This window comes from Oncorhynchus mykiss, chromosome 11, assembly GCF_057628025.1.
Source record: "Oncorhynchus mykiss isolate SJ-2025 chromosome 11, ASM5762802v1, whole genome shotgun sequence".
Lineage (NCBI taxonomy): Eukaryota > Metazoa > Chordata > Actinopteri > Salmoniformes > Salmonidae > Oncorhynchus > Oncorhynchus mykiss.
In genome coordinates, this window is record NC_143032.1 from 20,129,480 (window position 1) to 20,142,500 (window position 13,021).

General features: G+C 42.2%; 1 protein-coding gene and 1 long non-coding RNA gene across 4 annotated transcripts in view; one reads left to right on the forward strand and one right to left on the reverse strand.

Annotated features, from left to right (window-relative positions):
* LOC149979522 (uncharacterized) overlaps positions 1 to 13,021 on the forward strand; it is a 375,171-nt gene that overhangs the window by 19,968 nt on the left and 342,182 nt on the right. The gene's annotated exons all lie outside the window — the stretch shown is intronic.
* Positions 1 to 13,021, reverse strand: part of sema5a (sema domain, seven thrombospondin repeats (type 1 and type 1-like), transmembrane domain (TM) and short cytoplasmic domain, (semaphorin) 5A) — a 191,793-nt gene that overhangs the window by 10,592 nt on the left and 168,180 nt on the right. For both annotated transcript variants that reach the window (XM_036935136.2, XM_021620458.3), the window contains 3 exons: positions 10,600 to 10,809; positions 432 to 602; positions 144 to 299 (listed from right to left, as the gene is read on the reverse strand). In XM_036935136.2, coding sequence (XP_036791031.2) covers positions 144 to 299; positions 432 to 602; positions 10,600 to 10,809 — 537 coding nt within the window. The remainder of the gene's footprint in view (positions 1 to 143; positions 300 to 431; positions 603 to 10,599; positions 10,810 to 13,021) is intronic.

The window sequence follows — 13,021 nt, forward strand, 5'->3', positions numbered from 1 at the left end:
ACTATCTGGTCTATGCATGTGTGTGTGTGCGTGTATTTGTGTGAATGTGTGTGAATGTGTGTGTGTGTGTGTGTGCATGCATAAATGTGTGCGTGTGTGTGTTTGTATGTGTGTGTGTTTATCAGTACGTATGTGTGTATTACCTGGTATAAAGTTGGAGTCAGGTGGGCAGGCCCTGGTCTCGGTGTGGTTTCCTGAACACTGGTTTCCAGTAGGGAACAGGATGTCACAGTGACGGACACGCAGCTGGGAGCCAGCACTGTCACACTGGGACCATTCAGACCAGTTAGACCAACTCTCTGGAGACAAAACATAACCACATCAGATTACTGGGCTGCTGAATACACATGCCAAGAGTCAAAGAGAAAACTGATGTTCTATGTGATTGTGTGTGTGTGTGCATGCCTACGTGTGTGTATGTGTGTGTGTACCTGGACATGATTGTGTGTTACAGAGAGCCTCTTCAGTGTGCAGTCCCAGACAGATATCTCCTCCGTAGGCTGGTGGGGGGTTGTTGCAGGTGCGCGTCCTCATATAGTGTCCCCCTCCACACGTCACTGAACACTTAGACCAGCCAGACCAGCACGACCAGCTACCGTCCACTACACAGGAGGAGATAGCGGGAGGGAGGTGTTGAGGCAAGTACTTGTTATTAAGTTGTTGAGAATTAGAGTCCATGTGTGTACTGTACAGTGTATGAGTGTGTGTGTGTGCCCATGTGTGTGTAAGTGTGTTCCTGTGTGTGTGACGTCTAGTGCTTGGCATCACACGAAGGGAGGAAAAACAAGAAGGACTTGGAGCAGCTGGATGAAACAAAACCTGCTAGCTGTCACATCTGAACTAGATCCAAACACACAAACACGTAAACATGTTAACACACACGCACGCACGCACACACACACACCACACACCACACACACACACACACACATTCACGTTAACACACACAAACACACGGTGTGACAGACAGAGGAAGGAGGAGAGGTCCTTCTGCTAATTAAACCAGTGTAAACATGGTAACAGAAAACATCACCAGGAATCAAACAAGAGACCAAACAGACAAACACAACCTTAAAGAATACTGTAATGTCTCGACGTCAGGGCAAACGCAAAATCTCATTGTGCTGTTCTTGCTTTGTCCTAGAACTGTCCTTCGTCCTCGACGACATGTCAGGGAAGGACAAAACCTCAAACGAAAAAAGGCCTCTCAGTAAAGACTGAGAACAAAATCCTTTCACTTCATCTGAGGAGAAAAATCTCTTTTCAGGACCATTTCAGAATTGGTTTTAAACAGCTCAACCTGTAAGGCACTGGCTGTGTGGTAATTGAAGTTCCCTTGGTCTTTGTCATCTCTGTGTAATTTCTCTATGGTAAAATGACACATCAGTCGATTCTTGCCTGCACATGATGGATAGTCTCATCTCCATCAGCCGCTGCAGAAAACTAGGAAAGATTCATTTGTTTCAAAACCAGATGGACTTCAGACATCTCTCTCTCTCTCTCTCTCTCTCTCTCCCTCAAAGGCCCTGGCTTAACCAGCGGATGGATTATGTCTTGAGGCGCGGCCTACGTCAAAAATATTATCACACTTCCAGACGAGGGCTAATTTAAGCTAAATTACTATTCATTATTATTCACACTATGCAAAGTTGCACCATTCCTATGAAATCTCTTCGATTCAGGTGACTTGATAAGTCTCCATTGTCTACATCAATAGAACTGGAGGGTGACTGCTGCTCCTGCAATTCAAGCCCACAGAATAGCTGTATGTTTAGTTAGCTAGCTTAGAGCTATAGTAAATTTGAATTTTAAATCTTTACAAACAGCATTCCATCCTTTGTTAAACATTTTAATTGGTTCTACTCAATGACATTCCTAAGGGCTGTCAACTTAATCTGAATCAAGCATTCCATTTTTTGACATTTTAGCAGACATTCTTAACCAGAACAACTTACAGTAAGTAGTGAGTGTATAAATGGGAATCGAAGACTCAGTCCTGGCACTGCAAGTGCCATGCTCTACCAAGTGAGCCACACGGAACACACAGGGCTTATCCTGAAGTAACCCGGCAGTTCACTCCAGGTGAGTAAGTGTCAGAGGGGAAAGCTAAGAGTGCCTTCAGAAAGTATTCACACCCCTTGATTTTTTTCCACATTTTGTTGTGTTACAGCCTGCATTTAAAATGTATTAAATTTAGATTTTTTTTGTCACTTCCATAAACACAATACCCCATAATGTCAAAGTGGAATGTTTTTCTAAATGTGTACAAATTAATTAAGAAAGAAAAGCTCAATTGTCATGAGTCAACCCCTTTGTTATGGCAAGCCTAAATAGGTTCAGTACTAAAAATGTGCTTAACAAGTCACATAAGTTGCATGGACTGAGTGTGCAATAATAGTTCAACGTGATTTTTGAACGACTACCTCATATCTGTACCCCACACATACACTCTGTAAGATCCCTCAGTTGAGCAGTGAATTTTAAACACAGATTCAACCACAAAGACCAGGGAGGTTTTGGCATGCCTAGCAAAGAAGGGCACCTATTGGCAGATGGAAAGAAGAAAAAAAGATGACATTGAATATCCCATTGAGCATGGTGAAGTTATTAATTACACTTTGGATGGTGTATCAATACACCCAGTCACTACAAAGATACAGGCAAATCCAATACAACACATTATTGAGTACCACTCTCCATATTTTCAAGTATAGTGGTGGCTGCATCATGTTATGGGTATGCTTGTAATCATTAAGGCCTTGGGAGTTTTACAGGATAAAAAATAAACGGAATGGAGCTAGGCACAGGCACAATCCTAGAGGAAAACCTGATTCAGTCTGCTTTCTGTCAGACAACCTAAAACACAAGGCCTAATCTACACTGGAGTTGCTTACTAAGAAGACAGTGAATGTTCCCGAGTTACAGTTTTGAATGAAATCTTAAAAATATATTGGACCACCTGAAAATGGTTGTCTAACAATGATCAACAACCAATTTGACAGAGCTTGAAGAATTTAGAAAATAATACATTGGAAAATGTAGCGTAATCCAGGCGTGAAAAGCTCTTAGAGACTTACCCAGAAAGACTCACAGTTACAATTGCTGCTAAAGGTGCTTCGACAACATATTGACTAAGGGGTGTGAATACTTATGTAAATGAGATATTTCTCCATTTCATTTAAGATACATTAGCAAAAGTCCTAAAAACATGTTTCCACTTTGTCATTATGGGGTATTATGTGTACATGAATGAGACATCTATTTAATACATTTTGAATTCTGGCTGTAACACATCAAATTGTGCAATAAGTCAAGTGGTATGAATACGTTCTGAAGGCACCGTAGCATTAGCAGCTAAACCCTCAAGGTAACTGGGATGAGGGATCTTCGATCAACTCAAAGAGCATCAGTGAGAATGTGGTAGGTCAGCAACTCAATGCTCCCCATTCATAGCCTCATTCATGATGAGACAGACAGGTTTTCTCCAGTGAATAAATTAACAGCTAAAATCACAGCTTTGGTTCTGTGTCAGCACATACAGTATTATGATGGATAGTTGTTGTTGAAGGCGTTATCAGACACCGGTCAGGCTGTTAGCGAGATGCTAACTTTGCACTCCTTTCAAATAAGACGGATTAATAATGATTTGAAACAAACTCCTTGTTGTGTGTTTGTGTCTGGTGTGTGGGGTGTGTTTGTGTGTGTGTGTGTCTGGTGTGTGGTGTGTGTGTGTGTGTGTGTGTGTGTGTGTGTGTGTGTGTGTGTCTGGTGTGTGGTGTGTGTGTGTGTGTGTGTGTGTGTGTGTGTGTGTGTGTGTGTGTGTGTGTGTGTGTGTGTGTGTCTGGTGTGTGGTGTGTGTGTGTGTGTGTGTGTGTGTGTGTGTGTGTGTGTGTGTCTGGTGTGTGGTGTGTGTGTGTGTGTGTGTGTGTGTGTGTGTGTGTGTGTGTGAGATGCCATGTGTTCTCTTTAATTAAGAAGCTAAGCAGGAGGATTTCCATTTAGATAGCACATTTCCTTCTACAGTCACTATGAACACTAATTTAATTACAATTGCTTCCTTTCCGTTCCCCCTCAGGTAGAAGACTGGAGGAACAGACGCATTGTCTTCTTTGGCTTTTCACAACAGAGATTGAGGCTCGCACACAAACGCACAAGTTAATGCATGCAAGAGTGCATGTGCACGCACACACGCACACAGCTCCCCGTAGCTAGCGGTATAATTGCCTTGAAATGTAATTACAGTCTTACACGCTGTGGGGATTGTGTCTCTGATTCCAGCTGTAAATTTGTGTCTTCGTCACACCTCCTGACTTAAACACATTCCTATTGTGTAGTTTTGTGCTTCATTATACTCATTATGAGGATATTTATTCTAATTTCTTTATTTCTTTATTAATTTCTCATGGATGTCATATTACTGAAGCTTTCGTGTTTTCACTCTGAGTGTAAATGAAAAGCACTCTACAAATGCAATTTATTATTATAATAATTCATATTATTATAGGGTTGTGTGTGTGGCTGTAGAGTAAGTGTGTACTATGTCTCACGTGGAAACAGAGTTGTGTGTGTGTATGTGTATGTACAGGTAACTGCCAAAATAAAGGAAACACTTGATCAAATGAAGGATACTAAGTATATTAAAAGTAGTTGCTTCCACACAGGTGTGGTTCCTGAGTTAATTAAGCAATTAACATCCCATCATGTTTAGGGCCATCTGTAAAAAAGCCCAGTTGCCCATCATTTGGGCTACCATGTCTAGAAGCAATAGTTTCTAACTATTTTGCTTTGCTCTGAGACAAGCATGGGGACTGGTCTTGATAAATCAATGAGATTTTTATTTTGACTGAATCTCTGTTTGGGTATTGGTTAGACCACAATTATACAATTAGGATGTAGACAAATCAAATCAAATCAAATCAAATCAAATTTTATTTGTCACATACACATGGTTAGCAGATGTTAATGCGAGTGTAGCGAAATGCTTGTGCTTCTAGTTCCGACAATGCAGTAATAACAAGTAATCTAACTAACAATTCCAAAACTACTGTCTTGTACACAGTGTAAGGGGATAAAGAATATGTACATAAGGATATATGAATGAGTGATGGTACAGAGCAGCATAGGCAAGATACAGTAGATGGTATCGGGTACAGTATGTACAAATGAGATGAGTATGTAAACAAAGTGGCATAGTATAGTATAAAGTGGCTAGTGATACATGTATTACATAAGGATACCGTCGATGATATAGAGTACAGTATATACGTATGCATATGAGATGAATAATGTAGGGTAAGTAACATTTATATAAGGTAGCATTGTTTAAAGTGGCTAGTGATATATTTACATCATTTCCCATCAATTCCCATTATTAAAGTGGCTGGAGTTGAGTCAGTGTCAGTGTGTTGGCAGCAGCCACTCAGTGTTAGTGGTGGCTGTTTAACAGTCTGATGGCCTTGAGATAGAAGCTGTTTTTCAGTCTCTCGGTCCCAGCTTTGATGCACCTGTACTGACCTCGCCTTCTGGATGATAGCGGGGTGAACAGGCAGTGGCTCGGGTGGTTGATGTCCTTGATGATCTTTATGGCCTTCCTGTGACATCGGGTGGTGTAGGTGTCCTGGAGGGCAGGTAGTTTGCCCCCGGTGATGCGTTGTGCAGACCTCACTACCCTCTGGAGAGCCTTACGGTTGAGGGCGGTGCAGTTGCCATACCAGGCGGTGATACAGCCCGCCAGGATGCTCTCGATTGTGCATCTGTAGAAGTTTGTGAGTGCTTTTGGTGACAAGCCAAATTTCTTCAGCCTCCTGAGGTTGAAGAGGCGCTGCTGCGCCTTCTTCACGACGCTGTCCGTGTGAGTGGACCAATTCAGTTTGTCTGTGATGTGTATGCCGAGGAACTTAAAACTTGCTACCCTCTCCACTACTGTTCCATCGATGTGGATAGGGGGGTGTTCCCTCTGCTGTTTCCTGAATGTTATGTTCTTAGTGTAACCTTTATTTAACAAGGCAAGTCAGTTAAGAACAAATTCTTATTTAGAAGGACAGCCTACTCCTTCCTCACCGTCAGGGAATTGAACCCCGGTCTCCCACGTGCCCGCATGACATGGGGATTCTTTAGCTAAAGAGCTCAGTACTGCACTCCCAACTGTCACATTGTACAGCAACATATTTTCCATTCCAACCTAACGGAAACCCAGAGGGTTTTTCATTATTCTTGGAATAGTAACACCATAATATTAATCAAATTAATCCCGAACTCTAAAAGTGTTTGGAAAGGTAGATACAAATAGTTTTTGACACTGTGGTTACAATAAAGAATGTAAACAATATGTAAACAAGATGTTGTGTTTATATTTACAGTAGTGATGGACAGCTGGGGGCATTTTGAAAACAGGTTTCCAAACACTTGTAGCCTGATTAGCAGGACAATAGACACTTTATAGCCCAGCTACTGTAGGTGTGAACATCCCCCTACCTGCAAAAAATGACATTGCGACCAAAGAGTGAGACAAATGGGACATTGTTTTCATCAAGCCAGCTTCTTTCTATGGTGCTACCCGTTCCAGGGTTAGGGCCGTAACCACGAGAGGACTTGAAAATGAGCCGGAGCTGATAGGATCACCAAAACTAAAGGTATTTTGGTTTCAGTGCATTTTCTTTAATATATATACAGTATATATATTGCCTATCAATGTGTAGGCATACAATGTAATACATTCGATAATTAAATAAAGGTTAAATAAAAAATGAAAAATATAAAAATGATTGTGTAGCAAAAACGTGAATGTGTTTTGTACACAGTATTTGTGTATTGGAGTCCCTTTTAATTCTTAATTGATCTACAGTTTCTATCATAGGCCGCTGTAATCGATGAGAACTCAGGGCGGTACCATTCTGCTCATCTGATGAAGGTGCACATGGATCAGATTCAAACTTTGAAGACCGAGATCAAGTCATTGAAGGCAGACCAGCAGAAAGAGAAACATTATCTGAGGGCAGCGATACGGGCGACAGCTGATGCTTTGGTCCAGAGCCAAGTGGCATTGGTGGAGAGTCAGGCGGAGAATGACGCGTTGAAGAGGGCGAGGAACGAGATGGAGTCACAATCCATGCCAGGTACACCTGTGAGCTCTGGAGCTCTACCTCCGACAGGCAGAGTCAACATACCTGGTGGGTTCATCAGGTCGTCGGTTCACCCTGACATTTCCATTCCTCTCTGACAATAGAACTTGACCTACTGCTCACCAGGCACAGCAAGGGGCGTCCGGACAATTATGCTGTTCTGCAATAGCCTAATAAACGTATATCTTCAAAACGCTTTAAATGCTTTATTATCCAAATGTAAAAGCATATACTGTACAATACTGAATTTCTTCATCAGCATCTTTATGACTTATTTAATAAAATAATGATACAAATACTCTTTCAAAATGCCGATGTTAAATTAGTTATGGATCCCTAACAAATTACTATGGGAATAAATATCACTGAATTACAGAAATATTGGAACAAAGTTGTCTAATGAAGGGAAACAAATAGTTGCTTACTGGAAAATACTCTTTCAAACACACATGGTTACATTGTATAGCACCATCATGGCTCTTAGCAGGTAGCTGGACAATAGAGGGTAGGGGAGAATTATATTGTCAAATATATTTCTTAGGTTGGCCGTGATTAGTTGCAATTTCAGTTTAATCCACCAGAAAATACAAAACAAATAACACAACATAACGTATTATTATTAGGATCAGTTAGGATCACCACTTTATTTTAAAAATGTGAAATGTCAGAATAAAGGTAGAGAGAATGATTTATTTCAGCTTTTATTTCTTTCATCACATTCCCAGTGGGTCAGAAGTTTACATACACTCAATTAGTATTTGGTAGCTTTGCCTTTAAATTGTTTAACTTGGGTTAAATGTTTTGAGTAGCCTTCCACAAGCTTCCCACAATACGTTGGGTGGATTTTGGCCCATTCCTCCTGACAGAGCTGGTGTAACAGAGTAAGGTTTGTAGGTCTCCTTGCTTGCACACGCTTTTTCAGTTCTGCACACAATTTTTCTATAGGATTGAGGTCAGGGCTTTGTGATGGCCACTCCAATACCTTGACTTTGTTGTCCTTAAGCCATTTTACCACAACTTTAGAAGTATGCTTGGGGTAACCTGTTTTTGAGAAATGTCATCTAATACTATGAGGTTTCATTGTCTGCTTATATGCCCCCTTTATCCTACGGTTCTGACTTGATGTACAGGGAAAATACTGTAAGAGCAGCCCATGTTCTGTATTCTGTCGTTGTACATTCCTACGACTACGTCCATCGTCGCTCACTCATTCATGTTTTAATCGAAATTACGGAATGCCTCTTATCCGCTCATCGTTCCCTTATGCCATAGTTTGTACATCTCAATTGTCAGTAGGAAACCACAGTCAGCCATGTTTTTGAAAAAGGCAGTAAACGAGGCTGAATTAACTGTTTGGCTGCTAGACAAGGCTTCGCTGATAGCCAGGTGTAGCGGTGGTAAGGATTCACTCCATGGTGCTGAAAAGAAAGCTCTGCTATTGGGACAACTTTATGTCGGCCCTAACAGATTGTGGGCACTGTTTGTCGCCGTTATAGTGCAATGAATGTATTGTTTAGTGTCTTTGCTGGCATGCATCTTGGAATGTTTTTTCGAGTTTGCCCCACCAAGATTTACATGTTAAAATCCCCACTGCTTATATTCATTATAATGCCATTATCGCTTATGTGCTGAGTTTCACTATTTATCAAGAAGCTGTTAATGTGTTCCAACACACATGCCTTCTGTTTCATAGTTGTAACAAACCCAACCCACAAATAAAATGTATTGAACACTTGAATTGGTGTTTGGTGTTTATTTTTTTTACATATAGCCTACAATAACAAGCTAATGAAAATGCTATTGTGTTATTTGAAATACAATTACCCAAGTCCATGAGCACAACCTAATTATTAATTTTGTGATCGCATATATGAAATGTATTAATTACAATGTTAGAATGTTGCAGTCAGAATTAGTGGTGGAAGTACCCAATTGTCATACTTGAGCATAAGTAAAGTGAAAATCACCCAGTAAAATACGACTCGAGTAAAAATCTAAAAGTATTTGGTTAATATATTTTAGTATCCCAAGTAAATGTAATTGCTAAACTTACCTTAAGTATTGGGGCAGCAGGTAGCCAAGTGGTTAGAGCATTGGACTAGGAAACGAAAGCTTGCAAGATCGAATCCTCGAGCTGACAAGGTCAAATCTGGAGTTCTGCTCCTGCACAAGGCAGTTAACCCTCTGTTCCTTGGCCGTCAATGAAAATAAGAATCTGTTCTTAACTGACTTGCCTGGTTAAATAAAAGTATAAATCATATCAAATTCCTTATAGTAAGCAAACAAGACAGCACCCTTTTATTATTTGATTCGATTTTTAACGACTAGCCAGGAACACACTCCAACACTACAACACTCCAACACTACACCACTCCAACACTCCAACACTACAACACTCCAACACTACACCACTCCAACACTCCAACACTACAACACTCCAACACTACAACACTCCAACACTCCAACACTACACCACTACAACACTACAACACTACAACACTCCAGCACTCCAACACTCCAACACTACAACACTCCAACACTACAACACTCCAACACTCCAACACTACAACACTCCAACACTACAACACTCCAGCACTCCAGCACTCCAACACTACAACACTCCAACATCATTTACAAACGAAGCACGAGTGTTTAGTGAGTCCGCCAGATCAGAAGCAGTAGGGATGACCAGGGATGTTATCTTTAAGATCAGCTTTAATATGGCAGATAGACTGTAGCTTCCATCAATGTAATTGTCTGCATCATTTCCAACCCCCATATACAGTGCATTCGGAAAGAATTGTGTTACATTACACCCTTATTCTAACATGGTTTCTGGTGGATTCAAATGAAATTGCAACCGACTTTCTATGGCTTCTTTTAAAATTATTTTTTAGATGATTTCATTTTCAAATAACCAATGTTCTCTTGATAAGTGTGTGAATTGGACCGTTTTACTGTCCTGCTAAGTATTACGAATGTACTTTTGGGTGACAGGGAAAATGTATGGAGTAAAAAGTACATTATTTTCTTTAGGAATGTAATGAACTAATAGTAGCTTGAAGGGGGATCGTCTATGCCCGGCGGTTCTACTGTTTAAGGGTATGTGTGTGTGTGTGTGTGTGTGTGTGTGTGTGTGTGTGTGTGTGTGTGTGTGTGTGTGTGTGTGTGTGTGTGTGTGTGTGCGTGTGTATCAGTCACCAGATCTCAACCCAGTTGAAGACTTATGGGAGATCCTGGAGCATTGCATGAGACAGCGTTTTCCACAACCATCAGCAAAACACCAAATTATGGTATTTCTCATGGAAGAATGGTGTCGCATCCCTCCAATAGAGTTCCAGGCACTTGTAGAATTTATGCCAAGGTGCATTGATGCTGTTCTGGCTCGTGGTGGCCCAACACTATTAAGACACTATGTTGGTGTTGCCTTTATTTTTGCAGTTGCCTGTATGTTCGCGCGTGTATCTCTATATCTCACCTGGGCAGGGTGTGACATTACACTCCTGGTACTCCTGAGCAGCTCCCAGGCAGGTCTGTCCTCCATGGCGTGGTTCAGGGGAGGTACAGGTCCGTTTACGGCTACGTATCCCTCGGCTGCAGTCTCTACTGCACTGAGACCAGGAGCTCCAGGATGTCCAGCCTCCGTTCACAGTGTGGCCAGAGATTTTACCCGACAGCAGCAGCTCTCCTGGTGGAGAGCGAGACGAGAGAGGGGGGTCAGGATGGAGCTGGGTGGGACAAATGGACTTACTTACTGAGAATTAAGAAATACATCATATTTATAATAATAGAACCAAGAGTTTTTGGTGACCAAGAAAAACTGAATCCCTGGAGAAAGACATCTACATGACTCATACATAGGCTACAAGACGGAGAGACTAAAGAGTTCTCCACAGTGATTTCAAAGTCTACGCAAAAGGAGCTACCAATCTCCGTTTGTGCCACTTTGAATGTGTGAGTGTGTGTGAGGTGTCTGACATACACTGGAGCTTAAAGTACATCAGCCTCAGTCTGTGCCGCACGCACGCACGCACGCACGCACGCACGCACGCACGCACGCACGCACGCACACACACACACACACACACACACACACACACACACACACACACAAGCTACAGCAGGTCCCCTAAAAAAGTTACCTTGACCTCTACAGCTCTTTAGTTCAGCGCGTTCACAACATGCTTGCTGAGAGCTACTGAGATCCTCTAATTCATGCAACTCTACGAGCATTTGACTACTGTATGATCCCTCATCTGACATGAGTTAACGGAGAAATCTAAATGAAATATGAAACTATAATTTCTATTAAGCTTCAATTACCGCATTCATTCATCATCAGAGGCTGTGAAAATGTCCCTTTCAGAGTGAGTCTGTCTGGCTGCTCTTTGTGCGAGACAGAGGAGTGAGATCAGGTCTTTGTGTGAATGATAATCACTCGAAACTAAATTACAGCGTTCGCTCCCAAACACTCCAGTGATGATTCACTCAATCAACCCACCCTGCTATTATCAACCGTCTGAGCCACAACAATGAAACCATTTCTCTCTCTTTTCATGCCCTTTTCTCTTTTCTCTCTGTGACCTTCCTTTGTCTCGTTATCTCTGCGTCTTGGAAATGTCCTTTGCCTCTATTTCTCTCCCTCTATTTTTCTGATTGACCATCCAGTTCCCCTGCTGTTGGGTGCTTTGTATTCTCCCTGCAGCCCTTTAGTAGAGAGACTAGAGTGTTTACCTATCACACGTACAGTCCTGACCTCTTCATAACTACACACAACCTTGGGAGTCAACATGTCCGCACGCACACACATGCATGCGCGCAGACACACATACACAAACACACGCGCACAAACACTCTCTCTACCTCACCCTGAGTTGGCAGGAGCACTGACAGGTCCTCTGAGGGCCCCTGCTTTTTATTGATTCTGAACAGGTAGTGGCACGGACAGCCCTGCCTGCCACAGTGACCTGCACTCTTTATCAAGCCCTCTGCTCGGTCGGGTAGAGGTACACACACACACACAACACACACAACACACAACACGCACACACACACACTTGAGGTGAGATCAGAAATCCCAGTCCGCCCAGTTGCTAAAACAAAACAGCGGCCTGTCTTCCCTTTTAAATGAGGAGAGTACTGTAGTTCCATTGATCTCTGTATCCACCATGTACAGTGGAGATAATTAGAAGCCACTCTCTCAGAATGCAGGGGTACTGTGCAATACAAACCCCTATCAGCTTACAGACCAGGACAGAAGAATAGAGTTAGCAACGTGATGTCTTTAGACTGTAAAAGTACAAATACTAAGTGTCCCACACACATTCACACACACATGAGATGAGATCAGAAATCTCTCCACAGGGGTGAGAGGTCTGGTGTGTGTGTATGTGTGTGTGTATGTCAGCGGATGCTGGTGGGAGGAGCTATAGGAGGATGGGCTCATTGTAATGGTTGGAATGGAATTCATGGAACGGTATCAAACACATCAAACATATGTGTGTGTGTGTATGTGTGTATTCATCTGGGTGTGTGTGTGTGTGTGTGTGTGTGTGTGTGTGTGTGTGTGTGTGTGTGTGTGTGTGTGTGTGTGTGTGTGTGTGTGTGTGTGTGTGTGTGTGTGTGTGTATGTGTGTATGCATCTGGGTGTGTGAGTGTGTAAATCAGAAAATGAGCAGCTCTGGTGGATTACAGAGTTACGCCACAGCGCTGTTACAGTTTTCCCAGAGCTGTCATCTGGTTTGTCAAATACTCGCCTTGGGGAGAGATTCGAGAGCTGCTTAGTGTGTGTGTGTGTGTGTGTTCTTACATCGCTTATTAAAAGTTAGTGAGAGGGCAATTAAAACTCCCACCCTGAAGGGAAAGGGGATCAGAGAGAAGAGACACATACGTATGCACGC